General features: G+C 54.8%; 2 protein-coding genes across 2 annotated transcripts; both read right to left on the bottom strand.

The window, feature by feature from the left end:
- Positions 1-1317: 1317 nt before the first annotated feature.
- On the bottom strand, positions 1318-4500 carry NCLIV_037340 (uncharacterized protein; the record flags this gene model as incomplete). The annotated part of the gene is made up of 3 exons (XM_003883935.1): positions 1318-1790; positions 2030-2126; positions 2410-4500. 3 exons carry the CDS (start codon positions 4498-4500, stop codon positions 1318-1320), a joined length of 2661 nt encoding a protein of 886 aa, XP_003883984.1.
- Positions 4501-8432: 3932 nt separating this feature from the next.
- On the bottom strand, positions 8433-11488 carry NCLIV_037330 (conserved hypothetical protein; the record flags this gene model as incomplete). Its single annotated transcript, XM_003883934.1, has 2 exons — positions 8433-10109; positions 10481-11488. The coding sequence occupies 2 exons, from the start codon at positions 11486-11488 to the stop codon at positions 8433-8435; spliced, it is 2685 nt and encodes an 894-aa protein (XP_003883983.1).
- Positions 11489-15730: the final 4242 nt, after the last annotated feature.

Below are 15730 nucleotides of genomic sequence, written 5' to 3'. Positions count from 1 at the left end.
TTTGCTTTGGCTTCATTTCTCGAATTTCGGAGTCGCAAAGGGATCGCAAGACCTCACAGAGTCGAAAATGAAGCGGAAACTCGTTGGCGTGTGCACCAATGTATCTACATCCACTTGGTCGCCAACAACGCGGTACTGGAACGCTACACTGCAACACGTCTCGATGGCTCCTGGTAAGGAAGGAACGAAACTCTCTTTTCCCTAAAAATCGAAAACTGTTCTCCCCCAAGGCCCCAAGCCACGTTGAGTAGGCCGACTCCCATAGGCTGACGTGCTCTTCCCCGTGCATGCCAGTTTCTCTTTTGGTGGGCTAGACTCTCTCTCACAGCCCCAAACTCGGACACTCGGCAATCGTGGTGGAACAGACGAGCTGTACCCGACATGCAGCCCTCAGAAAACAGTCCCTATATACTTTGATGAAAAACCTTCGCTCGGGAACACATCAAAAGAATGCAAGAAGACTGACGCCCGTTTGTGTGTGTCCTTCCCTCCTCGTTTACATGCTAAACAACGGAGCAGCATTCCACGGCCCAAAGCACGAACTCGAACGCGGCGGGACACACGCACGGCGACATGCACCCGAAAAAAGCAGGGCTTTCTTCTCGGTTTGGAAAGCATCAATTCTCTCGATACTTCCCATCTGCCAGCCATCTGTCGCCACGATGCGCTTCTACCGCGAAACACTCCCTGAGGCATCCCGGGAACGACCGATGGACCCTTGCAAGATCTCAAACTGTCGACGTTCCACTTTTGCGTCGAGACGAAATGGAAAGCAACGCGTGAAGGGAAGTAGCATCTGCGCACCGAAAAAACAGGGCTCCCCTTCTTGCAAAAAACAGCAGACCTTACAGAGAGTCAAGCAACGAAACTTCCCGCATGTTTATACATGAATTGAGATTTACACTTCCCGCGAACTACAGCAATCCGCAGGTCCCTGTCTCCCACCGAGAATTACACGTAATACGTGAACATGAATAGGAACAGAACCTTGCCTGTTAACCCTCTGTTGTGTGTCTGCTCTCTCGAGAAAGACAACCAATCCCTGGATGGAGATAGTGCTTCTATTCAATGCACGACTACAGGAGATATCTGAGCCGAGCCAGACGACAGTTAAAAAGACCCCCGACTGCAGCCACACGCCCTCACACGCCCGGAAAGACAGAGCAACCTATCGCCGAGCGCTCCGAGCACACACACACACGAAATCTTCACAAGGAAAACTTCCGTGGCTGAACAGAATTACGGAGAAAACAAAAACATTTTCGGTCCCTGGTCTCAAAATGACGCGAACAACACACCGCGCTGTCGCTTTCTCCTTCACGGCCCTAGGAGACCACCTCCCGCCGGGATAGCGATCTCGTACAAGGCGCTCAACGCGTTGAGATAGAGAATCTGCGACCGGGCGTCAAACTGGCTCGGCACTTTCTTCTCGAGGATGCATGTCTCAAAGAGTTTAATGAAAGGTGACACCACTCGGAAAACAGAAGCATCCCGGACGTGTCGTCGTAGGGCCTCCACTACCCGGCGCATGGGTCTCTCTGCTCCTTTTTGTTTGGCCCGCCACGTCATGCCGTTGCCGCAAACAGACGACGACCCATTCTCCCCTCGCGGGCTCAGCAGAGAAATCCCATGAGAAAGCAGGTCATCGAGAATTAGAATGAGGGCGTCTTTATACATCCCCAGCGCCTTTGCATTTAGCAAGTTCCTGCATGCATCTTCCGTTGCACTCGGATCACCCAGAAACGATCCCCGGGACGCCTGTGACCATCTGTCGATGTCCATTCCAGCCTCTGCAGCAAGGACACAAAGCAGGGACAGTCCATGTTCAAATCAACGCCTGGAATCACCCCAGCCGTATGGTGGTAACCGAACGCGTGCCGACGAGCTCGCATCCCCCAGGCGCCCGAGAAAAAAACAGAACGCCTCCGACGCTTCCTAATGTCGGCGGTGGTGTCTGATATCACAGAGTCAGCCTGTAGCGACAGCCGCCGGCAAACCCGCCTCTCCGCACTCACTAAAAGCGACTCACCAGCGACGCGAGTTTCTCTTTTGCACGTCAAAGGGAAGCTGGACTGAAAGAGCGATCCAAGTCCAAGAAGAGGATTCATTGTCTGATCTGCAGTCAACTGCACAGGACCACCCACAAAAAAACAGCAAGGTATGACACAATGCCTCTCTCGGCCTCGCAGCCCCAGATCACTAACCGCCCACCCCCCCCCCCCCCCCGCGAGTAAGGCCTGCGCAATCCACACAGCCCCGGACCAGACGCAAAAACCCCCTCCCTTGCGCAATAGGAACCGTGTACAAAATCAAAACTCACGAGATCCAGGCTTGCGTTATTACCTAGCAAACACGGCTTGTGTGTTTGACTGTTGACTGTCTCTGAAAGGTTCTCAACCGGTCACTTACGTAATCGGCAGCAGCTTCATCCGCCAGCCCGTCGACAGATCCCACCACGCGAGGGGGTACATTTTGCCGTTCGAGATCAGCATCCATGCCGGTGAGAACGAGGCCATCGAGGAGCTCTCTGCGATGCATCTTGGATTTCTTTTTCGGGGAACTGGTCCCCGTAGCCGCCTCTTCCAGCGCGCCAGCCAGCAGGCCAGAGAAGTGCGAAAACCCGGTTAGCCCCGCAGCTGCACAGCTCCGCTTCTTGTTCTGGCTCTGAGACTCGATGATTCCTCCGTTTCCGCAATCTACCCCGTTAAGGCGGCTGCACGTCGTCGGTGGCCACCGGGAAAACCGTTCCCGCAGCGCAGCGTCTAAGCCGCCTTTCGCGGGGGAGGCAAGCTGCGGCGCGCTGCCATCGGCTCCTGTCCCTAGCAACGCCTCCTCCAGCCATCGATGCTGTTGCAAGTCGCTGAACAAGAGTCCCGCAGCGGTCGCCCGGCTGTTCTCCAAAGTATCGTCGAGTCCCGGCCCTCCCGAATAGGCTGCTGGACTGAGTCTGGAGAAGATATCCTGAGACACCACCCCCGACGGACTTCCCAGGCCTCCACTGCTCCCTCCACTTCCGCGTACACTTCCTCCGGGAGAGAACGAGACGGCGGGGCTTCGAAACCCATCGAGCCCGCCCAGGGGGTTCCCCCCCGCGCCATCGCCACTGCCACTCGGAGACGATCCACCCCCCAACGCACTTGGTCCAGGACTCTTCCCCGGTCCCGCTCCTCCATCTGCATCCGCACTCAACTGCTGCCACAGCCGCTCGTACTTCTTTCGGTCCTTCCCTTGTCTGAATTCGAGAGCGCGCCGGCGCGCCTCTTCGAACGTCGAGTCGCGAACAGGGAACGTCTTCCACTTCTCCTGGCCGTTCTCCGACCACCGGGCAATCCACGCATTTCGTGAGCTACAGAACTTGACACCAGGGAAAGGCGACGCACGAGGATCTCGACGGCCCCCCCCCGCTGAGGCGCCTCCCGACGCTACCGCTCCGTTCGGGATGGACCCGACTCCATTCCGTCTACTCGACCCTGAAGGGGCCGTATTTTCACCTGAATGAAGCGTCTTGTCGTTCCCAGGCGCGGCCCCAGACGGAGAGCTTCCAGAGATCGACGCACCTGCGTTCTTGCTGCAGCGAGTTTGTCCGGTGTTCGTCGGCTCATCGCTACCCTGGTAAGCCGAGCCACAACGGCCCCGCAAGCCCTCGCCATCGTTACCGACAGGCGACCGCCAGTCGGCCTCGGTTGCCACCGACGATAAGAGGTTGTTCTCGGTTTCCTCGGCGTTCACCGTGAGTTTGCCTGGGACGCCGAAAGCTTTGTGGCCCAGGCCGCCAGCAGACTTGCTGACTGTCGAACTTGGTGCGTTCTCGCGCTTGGCACCTGAGGAACCCCACAGTCGTTTCTGAGAGAGACTTGATCCTCGACTCCGTCCTGTGGCACCGCCGACTGGAGATTCCTGCGGGACCGTCTGGAGAGTTTCGTCGATTTCACACGTTGCACCAGGTGAAGAGAGGCCTGGGCGATCCTCTCGGGAAGGCGGCGTATCGCCTGGAGTAGGCGGCCCTCGCGCATCGCAAGCATTTTCTCTGGAGTTCCCACCCCCCTGATCACCTCCAGCCGGCGAAAGGAGATCCTTATTCCCCCCGCCCGGCGACGACGCGAGCGACGACGCGGCGCTGGCGGGAGGCAATAAATCGAGGAGGCTTTGTGAGAGATCTGAGATATGCGAAGCGCTCGTGGTTGTGACCAAATCGGCCGAATGACTCCCCCGTCTCCGCGACGGACGCGAGGAACCCGCTCTTTCTGTCCCCTTGACGGTGTACCCACCGAGGTCGCCTGAGGAGTCATCTCCAGGTGGCTTCGCAGTGGCTGCTCCAGCCCAATGATCGTCCGGCAGCAGCGATTCGAAGTCTGCTTCCTGCGTTGCTTCTCTGCAGGATGCTTCATTGTGGGAACTCTCCTCTGGAAAAGAGTCGCTTAACTCGGCCACAGAGTGCCCGGCTCCCCCCCCGCCATCGGCGACACGCTCGTCCCGCGGAGCGGCTGTTGCCCGCGTCATCGTTCCACCGGGTGACGAGAATATGCGGAAAAAATGACACAGATCCGGAAGGGGACGCGCCGTTCCGTCGGAAAACTCTACAAAGTGCTCTTGTCCTCGCTCGTCTCGACGCGAACTGTGGATAGGGCCGTGCTCTCCGAGCGCGGCATTTCCAGTTCGGGAGGGCAGAGACGAACTTATTTGAAAAACGAGAGCGCGTACCACACCCGCCCCACGCTCGCGCGCCTGCCCACGCCACGTACAACGAATCAAGAGAATTAATGTCCGCAAAGAGGGACGGTCAGGTGCGCCTCTTTTTGCGAGTCCACTGCCTTTGTGCTGCCGCGCGTCGTTTGGATCCGAGGCCTGCTCTCTCTCTCTCCCCGCGACCAGTCTCTCGCACTGTTTATTGTTTGGTCTGTGTCCACCCTCTCTCTCCGTCAGGAATAGAGTGTCGCTTTCTAGGCGACATGCGCCGCGCACGACCCGGGCTGGCTGGGCTGGCTGGGCTGGCTGGGATTTTGCTTGCAGATCGGGAAGCTCGTCCTCTCCTCTTTGACCGCAAAAAAGTATCGCCAAGACCAAAGAAAAACGGACTGGAAAAGCGTCTCCATAAAAATGTCTCGGAAAGAGCAAATTTACAACCGTGTGGTGGAAAAACCAGGTGGAAAACCGGTGGTGGGAGAGTCCCCGGCGTGCGACGCTCGGCAGATAAAAGAGCTGATACCCACGTGGTCTGCCGTGCTCGTCCTCCACCCCGCACCGTGGACTGCGACACTCTCCCCAACGTGGCGGTTGGGACCAGGTGACAGTAAACCGTCGCTTGCTCAATTCTAGACCGGCGAAGCATGCGTACCCGCCTCTCGACAAGAGAGGTTTGCACAGCGTACTGCCCGATCGTCGAGCGTCACTGAGAAGGGACGTCACCACGGAAACACGCGCCGTTTCCGCCTCTCTGCACACGAACACAGACTTTTTCCAACAGCCCCGTGCAACCCTTTCGGGAGAGTGCAGAACGCTTTGAAACGTTTGTATCCGAGGTCACTGCCGGGCGGCACAGACAAAAAAATAATCGAGACGCGGCTGTCGCTCTCCCTTCCTCGCGTGGTAAAACATGACGCGGGTGCCTGCCCTCGTCTGTCGGGCAAATGCACGCGAGCGGAAGCGGGCGTGCGGCGTCGCCAGTGCCTTTCCGCACGTCCTTTTTCTCACATCGAAAGAGACGTCTCGCTCCTCCCGTTCTCTACACTCCACACCATATATGGACAAACGCGTTGTGACAAGGCTAGCGAGTTTCGACTCGCGTTTTCTCTTGTCGCGCCTGTCTCCCTCGCCACGTCCCATCCGAGCGAGAAGAAACTGCAGTCGTGCGCGGTGAGATGTCGCAGGGCCACCAGCGAGTAAGAAGACGGCGGCCACACACAGCGACGCGTAAATTTCTGCAGATGTGTGAGAGGAAAGGCGATTCCCGAGGGTGCACGACGGTGTTAAAGAAGTCACACGCATAAAGATTAAACGAGGCGTTTTAAAGCGGTGTGGAAATGCAGGTAGACGAGGTCACTTCGGCATGAAACAGGTAGCCAATGGTTCTAGATTGGTCCCGGTTTTTGCACAAGAATACATCGTGGAGAGCAGTCCTAGAGTTTGCTTCGTCGACACACACAGACACACACGGAACCCAGCCATCTGGTGCGTTTCCAGGGCCGGCACAAGCACACACAATCCATGATGCTTTGGCACGTGTAGACCAAGTCGCACGAATGTCCGGATTTCCTATGTTTGTATCGAAGCAGTGGGGCTGAACCACCGGCGGAAAGCTGTGTGCATCGTAGAGGGCGGCACAAACTGGTTCTCCAAGGACTGGTCATTTCGTCCGAAAGCACATCTCGGAGGTTTTGGTGACTCGTTTCACTTCCACTATCCCGTAATAAAGCTACTAACCGTACGTCGCTAGCGTAATTCCAAGCGCCACGTTCGTGTGGCGTCGCCTGAAATCGAGGAAGAGGACGAGTTACCGGTACTCTATACAGATGCCTGGTTGAGGAAATGCTCAAACATGCAGGCTGCTGCCCGAAAACATGGCACGGCTTCACAGTAAGGTGCATACCACTGGAAACTGAAAGCCGTTGAAACGAAACCCAAGGAACGGCGGCGACACGTGCGTGGATTCCACAGACGCAATGAGGTGCCACACGCTCTACTCCCTGACGAACCGTGAATCGCTAAGAACTGTCCCCACCTACCCAGAAAAAAGCGCCTCTACGAAAGATGTAAGGATTCCGTGATGTTAGAGGCGACACCCGCTTGAGTGGTCTCACGCGTGTTATTTCCCAACGGGATATCACACGAATATGTACACGTATCCAGCAATAAAGCACGTAGACGGAAGCAACCACAACAACGCATTTAGGTCGCGTTTTCTGGTGTATTCTCTCCAGGACCGGAAAACCGCTTTCATGTTGCCTTCATGTAGGTTGCATAGGGGGTATCCCCCTAGATCAACGTGGAAAAGTACAGAGATACCCACTGAACATCTCCGATCTGTTGGCCACGGGGTGCAGCGTACTAACCCCGTTTTTTGCTGAACCCCCGATGTTTCCTCCTGTTGATTGGAATGCTTTCTTCTTTGGGGGTCACAGTGGTGGCACGGTGCTCTCCGTTAGCCAGCATCGTATGACAGGGAACTTACTGAAACAGTTAGTTGCGGTCGGTACGGATGAAATGCCTTACTGGGCGCCGACTTTCTTCTAGATCCTATCGTTTCAGGATGCCTCGTCAGCATGCTGCCAATTTATGGAAGAAATGGCCATTTCTGTGTAAGAATATTTCTCTCTTGATGATTAGAAGACGCGACTACGTATTGAAGTGAGATCCAATTACCGAAGGTGACGAACTCACTGCAGTGCCTCTGGCTTCCTGTGTGAACGTTGTCCGAGCTCCTCTTTGGTGTGCTCAACAACTTGCACAATTTTTGCAGACTCTGATACCGTCAGATGTGTTAGAATCTGCTTCAGTTGGGTACAAATGTCAATGTGTCGAGCAATGGGTACACCTTAGATACGATGATTCATTTGGGACGTCATACAACCCCCCCTCCCCCAAATCCCCAAACCTTCCCCACGGCAACTGCGAATGATATGATATCCGCCATGCAGTTACGGACTCTATGCTTGGCAAGTTCGACAATCGCATTAGTTGCTCTCACACGCGCCTGGGCACTCTGCTAATATATAGTTTTTTTCCGACAACCACGAACCTTAACGTTTTGACACACTGCCGACGTGATTTCTTTCAACCATCCGATAATGGGATTTTTGTGGTGAAGTCACCATGTGTGGATCTGGCCAGCTTTCATAGATGTGTAGCGTGTGGAAACGTATGCACTCCGTGTCGGCGTCATTTTCTTATTTCGGGTCATTCTGCCGCCTTTCCAGTCTTCAGTCTCTTTGAAATATGCCTTCCAGGCCAAACACGTCATACCTAAGCAGTTCTGACCTCTTACGTTATTGAAGCACTCCCCGCAGGCGGGGTTCATGCTCACAACACTCCTGCCGACGCAAGAACTGACTCATGGCACCTCGCATCAAGCAGATATTATATGTCACATGAAGGTTTTTTAATCGACAGGAACGTTCCCTCTGAACTAAGGAAAACCGATTTCAATGCATGCCACAAGTGACGGCTTGTCTCCTAGGCCGTAGAAGGTAGCCACTTTTCGGACGACAAACCGATAAATATCGGCGAACAAGGAGACACAAATGGAGAAACGACACACAAAGGCCAAACAAAGATACAGGAGAACTGTTTCCCAACCAAGCTCGTCGAAACAGGTCTTCTGTCTCGCACACAGTTTCGTGTGTCCTTCTCGACCTTTGCAAGGTTCCTCGTTTTCGCAGCAGCAAATTCCATAACAAGCACAGCACGACATGCCGAGAGAACCTCCAGCTCTTGTGTCAGCACAGAACTGCGTGTCCTCGGTCGTGGTCTCCGTCATCGTCCGCCCTTGGCAGACCAGTCGAGCGCCTACGCTCGCTTCTGCGTCTTTCGTGCGAAGGCAAAAGGATTTGATCATACTGAGCAGTCCCCGTATAGCGCCCGTCACGTGTAATCTCTGCCGCCTCTCCCGGCAGGAACCCCAAACCCCCCCGTCCACTTCCCCTTGCGTGTGTTGTCTCAGCCTGCCTAGTCGCGTCGTGCCTCCTTTCTCTTCCGCGGTTCGCCATCGCAAAGAAAGCAGCGTGAGAATAATCGCGCTCTGCCGTCTCTTTCACGACTGAGCTTTGGCGCACACGGGCAGCGACACTGGAACGGCTGTCACCCGAGACACCAACCGCCTGTTGCGCGCGGCCCACAGTTCCACTTCCCCGATCCAATGAAGACGATAGACGCTTACGCCCACCCGTAGCCGCGGGAAGTGGCTTCAGCCCAGGAGCGGCCTCTGATCCGCTAGAGATGTCATTTCTCGCTAAATCGATCCCAGACCCTTCAGCATCGCTTCCGCCTCCAAGTAAGGTAGCTCTCTGTCCCAGAGTGCCGGTGGACGTTTCCAAGTACGAACCACGCTGCTCTCTCCAGTACGCATCGTCTGAGCCTCCCAATGTCGGACGCCGCATCCCACTTTTCCCGGGATGTCCCCGCATGGTTTCCGCATCTAGACCATCCGCGAGACGGCAGGCAGACAGATAGGCACTCGATCGCCGTACTCTCTCGTCGAGCCATCCCTCCTGCCCCCGATCCCCAAGGATCGCAAGCATTTCTGCCTCTGCAGGCATCCCGTCCCCCCCTAACGACGAGGAACAACCGCCGCTTGGTCCGTTTGCTCCACACATCTCCAAAAGCGTGGGAAATGGAGGCTGCCGGGGAGCCATCTCCCGCTGGAGGCGGCAGGCCGCTGCTTTCGCCGGTGGTGCCCCTGAGAAGAGCGGCGAATGGAGGTCTTGCGAGACAGATGCGCTCGCCCCGGAAGGAGCTGACAGCGACACAGTGTTTGGAGCCTGCGAGGGACTTTCCCGTTGTGCAGGCTTTGGAGCGCCTCCAGTTTCTGCCCACCAAAAGTTTTGCTCCCCGATTCGTGCTGTATGCAAACGGATGTGTTTGTCCACAAGCAAGTCATGGCACAGAGTGTCGACTTCGTCTGCATTTCTGGCGAGTCTCTGCAGCCACCAGCGAAGGCAACGGCCTGCTTGGGAGGTCACAAGAGACCGGACCAACAGGTGCGAAAGTTCTCTGGAGGATGTACCGGGAGAAATTGCCGCCGCTAGTGAGTTTCGCTGCAGCGTGAACAACTCCGACGACTCCGCTTCCTGCCGACTCAACAGCAACTCGCGCAACTTGTGCCGTAGATACACCCGACGGAGCCAGAAGGCGAGAGGGAGTGAGAGAAGGAGGAGAAGAAAAAGAGCGAGAACCGCTGGAGCGAGACGGTACATTACGGCGATATACAGTGTGCAAGACCAAGGCCTCAGAGCGTGGCGTCCAGTGTATGTGTACGTGTATGTGATCCCTCGCGACCGGCGCTGTTCACGGAGAAACAAAGGCAGAAGAGCCTCTGTCTGCTCTTGGCGAGCAGCAGCCGACTTTTCAGCCGGAGCTACCAGATCGAGGGACTGGAAGGAGTAAGTCTGCTCAACCTGCAAGGAGAGATCGCAATGGGGGGGGGGGGGGGGGGGGGGGGAACAGCAGACAAACAGAAGGAGAACGCATCGAGGACACCGAGAGGTAATGCCCATGCACACCTATCCACGAAAGAAGCTGCAAACACGGACGCTGCAACCGTCGCCACTTGAGTGCCTGTGCGTACACTCCGGACCGCACCGGATAAGCACCTGGCTCTGCGCGATTTGTCTGCCGTTCTACTTCCCTGCATTCATCCACCTCTCCATTTGCCTCTCAGTGCCCCCAAACCTCTATGGACTTTCACCTACGCATGCATTTACGGTTTTGTTCTGTCCCCGATAGGATAGCACGAGATGAAAGGCAAGCCTCGGTGCTCGAAACGTACCCGGACAGAGAAGTCTCTCTCAGCAACTTCTTCGTCGAGGAAGTGATTGAAGACGTAGGCGTAGACGTTGTCGTCTTCGAAGTCCTTGGTTCCAGCGGCTTGGACGATTTCCCATCTCGTGGCGCTCTCGGACGACTGGGCCGCTCGTGCGGGTCTGCCATCGGAGAGAGACTCGCCCCTTCTCTCCCGCTGTCTCTTGCCACCGTGTCCGGAAGCAGGAATTCCATCTCGAGCTCCCTGTTCCTGTGCATGGTCTTTTCTTCCCTCGGGTTCTGCGCGTCCTTTTCCGGGCTTCCTCGTGAATGTGTCTCTTCGCTCTCGTCCTTGGATCTCGCATTTCTTCGGAAAACCGAATGTGGTCCGTTGCGGTCGTCCAGCTCCAACAGCCTCGTCGCACTCCCCTTCCGGCGCCGGCGCGAAGGGACTCGACTCGGCGAGGGCGGGAGAGAAGGCGGCGCACTGTGCCTCGCCAGCTTTTCTCCGGAGGAACAGAACGACAGCTTCGGTCACCCGCTTCGCTGTCTCCTTCGCTGCGAGATCCTCGACGCAAAGAGCCGCGTCTTCGTGGATGGGCGCAGAGCGGGGCGCGAGGTGAACGAGACGCCTGAGGAGCGCCACAGGGACGCCAAAGCGGCCAAACAGACTCTCGAGAGACGACTGCGCTGAGACCGGAATATAGGGCGGCAGACAACGCATCTCGCCATTTGAGCAGACTGCATGCGCCGGACAAGGCTGACAAGCCTCTGTCGCCGCAGCAGCGGAAGACGAGGGAGTCAGGGAGGGGGAACCGTCGAGGAGTGCCAAGGGGAGATCGCGAGTCTTGTTACAGTAAAGAGGAACCTGCTTTTGTGGGCGAGAGGCGCTCCAGAGAGAGGAGGGAGCAAGCGACGACAAAAGCGCCACAAGAACGAGAACGACCGAAGGCAACAGGAAGACACGGAGAGACAGACAAGACATGATGTGGCTGTAGAGAGAAGACAAACCAGTCAGCCTCTTGGTTTGTCGCATCCTCTCTGGCGCAGGAGTTGAAGAGAAGGAAGAAGAAGACGAAGAAGACGGAGAGGTGGACGGCGCTTCTGTTTGTTTTTGTCTTTCTCCCTGTAGGCCGTAGGCATCGAGAGAAAGAAACAAACAACCGCACAGAGAGGCAGAACTTGCAGAGGTTGAAGGAATGCACTTCCACGACGTTTTCTCTTCTATAAGCTTCTGTCCTCCATCCAACCCGGCTTCCTCCACGCTGCTGCTTACCTAAACAGAAGACGGCACGAGACTCTTTTTGTTCTTCGATTTGCATTTTCTCGTGTCTCTCGTCTCCCTAGGCCGCTATCTCTCCCCCCCTACAACCCCCTTCCAACGGCAACTCCCTCTGGAATCTCTTTGTTCCCGTGATCTCTCTCCACCTGTTCTCGCAGGCGTTCTCTTCTCTGTTTCGTCTATTTCTGTGTGTGACGCCCCCACTGTCCCCGCCACGTCTCCGTTCTTCCCTCACTCTTCGCTCCCTTCCACCTCTCTTTTCTTTCTCAGTTCGGCCTGGCGGCCCTCTTCCGTCCTTCATACCCTATGCAAGCAGCTGCCTGTGCGTTTCCCTTTGCCGCCCACGCGACTTCGAGCACGCCGTCTTCTCTCCCGCGGGCGCGTGCCATCGGGAGCATGTTCAGCAGAAGCCGATTCGTCCCGTCTGTCTTCTCGACTGGCGTCGGACGCCTCGTTCCCCGCAACAGCCCTCCTCGCACCCCGGCGCCCCGCGGGGCTGTCCCCCCTCTCCGCGGCTGAAGCCACGAGTCGCCTCTGGGTGAGAGAAGATGAGCGAGATGAAGAGGAACCATAGGAAGAAGATGCGGAAGAAGACGAGCAAGAAGAGGAAGAAGACACTGGAGAGGTACAGCCGGGGGAAGACGAAGAATGCGGGGTGCCAGTTTTCGTGTTGTGCCGCCGCCTGCTACTTGCCCTGAAAAGTTTCGAATTCGCAGAATCCCAGAGAGGCCAATCGTCCCTCAATCACAAGAACTAAACTCTTCTTGTGAGTTGTTTCTACGCACAACTGCGCTTCCATCCGTCTGTACAGACAGGATACTATATACGTGCAGGGGTACACCTCTCTATGTGGCATCTATACATACATCTATATATATATATATATATAGAAATGTGTGTGTACCTCTTATACATGAATGCATGCATGCCAACAGCAGAACTAACCACACGTGTGTACGATTGAACAGCCCTCCACATATGTATTCACACAGGCAAGCAATTATATATATATATATATATATAGATATAGATATAGGCAAGCATGTGCATTCTCTTCAGACCCCACGTGTACATGTTCCTTATTTACAGATACGAAGACATAAACATAATACATGGGTTTGCGCGAGTTGCCTGTTCGGCGCGAGAGGAGGTGTTTGTGAAGGAACTCACTCTGCGAGGCTGTTTTCGTCGTCGCTGTCTCCCTGCCGTCGAGTGCGTCCATGCCAAGGCGACGGAATCCTTCTGTGAGAATTTCCCTCCCCAATCACCTCGCGAAACGGAGGTTCTTCCATCGCGTTGCCTTCCTTGGAAACTTCAGAGCCGGAGAGCGGGAAATAAAGCAAGAGAGCAACGAGACAGGGGACAAGAAGGCGAAGGGAGGGTGACACGAACTCAGAGAGGGGAAAAGAGACACGAACGAAGGGACTGTAGAGAGAGGTTCGATAAAGAAATGTCTTCAGGGTTCAGGGAGAACGCAGCGACACTCCTGAACCTTCCTCGTCTGCGTTCTCGCAGATACACCCCAAAAACTTGACAAAACGAAAGAGAGGAACTCACACACACAGACACGAAGAAAAAGGAGAGCGAGCGACTCTGTCCTATGGATATGTCTCGTCGCGGGAGACTCGGGGCAACGGGAGGCAAAACATTCGAGGCAACACAAAGCACTGCGTGTCTTCAAAAACGAAGCCGGATCTTAGGAATCGCAGCTCAGACAGTGGAGGTGGTTCTCCGTTTAGAGGAAGGCGCGCACGCTCCCCTTCGACGGCGCCGCCACACACAGAGGCAGAAAAAACGCTCGATTTTTCTGCTCTCCATTTTCCTTCGCACACATTTGCGCAGTTATGCTCCTTCCTTTCTTAGCCATTCTGAAAGGAACGAAAATGCGCTGAAAAATACGAGTATCCGTGCAGGAGTCTAGCGACGAAAAGTGTCGAGAAGTCGGCCTCGAGTTGCCGCGCTGACAATACAAATCGCTTTGTGTGTCTCGCTGTGTTCCGCTCTCAGTTGGACGTGCAGCTCGGACACCGAGCGGGGGGAAAAGAGGTATTTTTCGGAAAAGACTGGGTCACAACGGAGCAGCTTCGCGGGAGGGAAAGCCCCTTCTGTGTGGAGGCGGAGAGCGATGCCGGCAGGTTCTTTCTGAGGAGAAAGACCGCCGCGTGGGCAACTTTTCCGTGTGTTTTGCCTCCACAAGAAAACCGAGAGACGGCGAGTGTGTGGAGAAGGCATGTGCCTGTGGACGGGTTTGATAGAACGAACTTTTTTTGCGGAAGAACGTTCTTGTCTCCATCTTAGGCGTATTTTAGAAGCGGAGAGAAAATGTCGCTTGTAGGGGAAGCGCAAAGGTGTGCAGCGGAGACTCGAGAGAAAGAGCGCGTGGGGGGTGAGAGCGAAACCGCGTTTTCTATAGCATCTAGCAGTGAACTACTTTTTGCGAAAAAAAGCGGAAAGACACAGACGATCCGTTTCCTCTTCGTGCCGTTCCTGTCGACAGAAGGAGTGCCTTTCCACGAACAGAAAGCAGAGACAATTTCAAAACTCTGTAAGCCGAAACACGCAGGCCGCGCCTCTCCCCCCCGCGATCGACGCGCGACAGGAAACGGTGAGAGTTGGCGGAAAAAGTCCTTTTGCGTCTGCGCTCCTACACCGAGAAACCCATACAGCCCCTTTAATCTCTCTCCAGTCTTTGGCCTTTGCTGGACGAGCTCGAAGAGTCTGAAGTTCCTGCGATGCGCGGCTTCTGCTCTGCGGAGGAAACACCCTTTCTAGGCACCAGCTTCCCTGAAGAATCTTGCTTTCATAGAGTTGTGCACATCACTCTCTCTCTCTCGCTCCGCGCCTTTATCTCCGAACATCGGATGGACATGCCGACATACATATCTATATGCAGGTGTTTGGATCTATCTTCGTTGTCGTGAGCGAAGAAATCGAGGACTCTCGCAAAGAGACTGCTTTTTGCTTCCAGTATTTTGTCTTCTTCGTTTCCTCTTGCGAGCCCTAGCGACTCGCCACCTTACTTCCAGAGAGCGAGACCACCCGCTTGGAATTTCGCAGAACCGGCTCCGCAGCCTGTTTCGAACGTGCAAATCTCAGCTCTTCTTTCTCCAACAGTCGTGCAAGCACGCTCAGCATGAACGCCTTGGTCAAGTGCAAAATAAACCTTTATCCATCAAGTACAGCAACTCTCCACATTGATAAAGGCCTTAAATCTCCAAATCTCATTCGCAACTATCAACTGCTACCTTGACGGGCCTTTGCGGATCGATACTCAACTATACATAAAAATGTAGAGATACATACACCTATGTACATATGTAGGTTTCCATATACAGGCAGCCTTGTCTGTTATGCCTTACCCACATATAGAACTATATATAACCAACCACATGTGCTTTTACACTTAACTCCACAAGTTGGTTTATGTAGATGAATCGACTCATACCAATACTCTGCGCGTAAACCGCGCGCTGTCATGAGACGAACAGCAGGAGGGTTGGACGGTTCTCTCTCTCTGGAGAGGATTTTTGTTTGAGTTCTGCGTGGCATCGTGAGGAAATCGCGTGTTCGAGGAAGAATACGACGCTGTTGTTCTTCACCCGAGAGGCGCACAGCTTGAAGGATCTCTTTTTGGCTCAAAAACCAAGCGAAAGCATCATTCTCCGTTTTCTTGCCTGACGCGAAAAAGACGACCCTTGCAAGCAATCCCTTTATCCTTCTCAGTGAGTGCGGAAGTACACACCACTGTCAAAAGAGGGCCTGTACGTGTGCACATCTCCTTTAATCTCTCGTTACTTTTCTCTTTATCTTGATCCACGTTTATTCGTTCTCGTAATCTCTCTCTTGTTCTCCTTCGTATTCTCTCTTGCTTGTTCGTTTTCGTATTCTCTCTTGCTTGTTCTCCGTCGTATTCTCTCTTGCTTGTTCTCATTCTCTACGTCTCTCTTATTTCCCTTCTTATTCTCTCTCTCATTCTCTCTCTTACTGTACTTCTTG

The sequence above is a fragment of the Neospora caninum genome, chromosome VIII (genome assembly GCF_000208865.1).
Source record: "Neospora caninum Liverpool complete genome, chromosome VIII".
NCBI lineage: Eukaryota > Apicomplexa > Conoidasida > Eucoccidiorida > Sarcocystidae > Neospora > Neospora caninum.
Note: the sequence above shows the minus strand (reverse complement) of the source record. Positions and strands in the feature narration are given on the sequence as shown.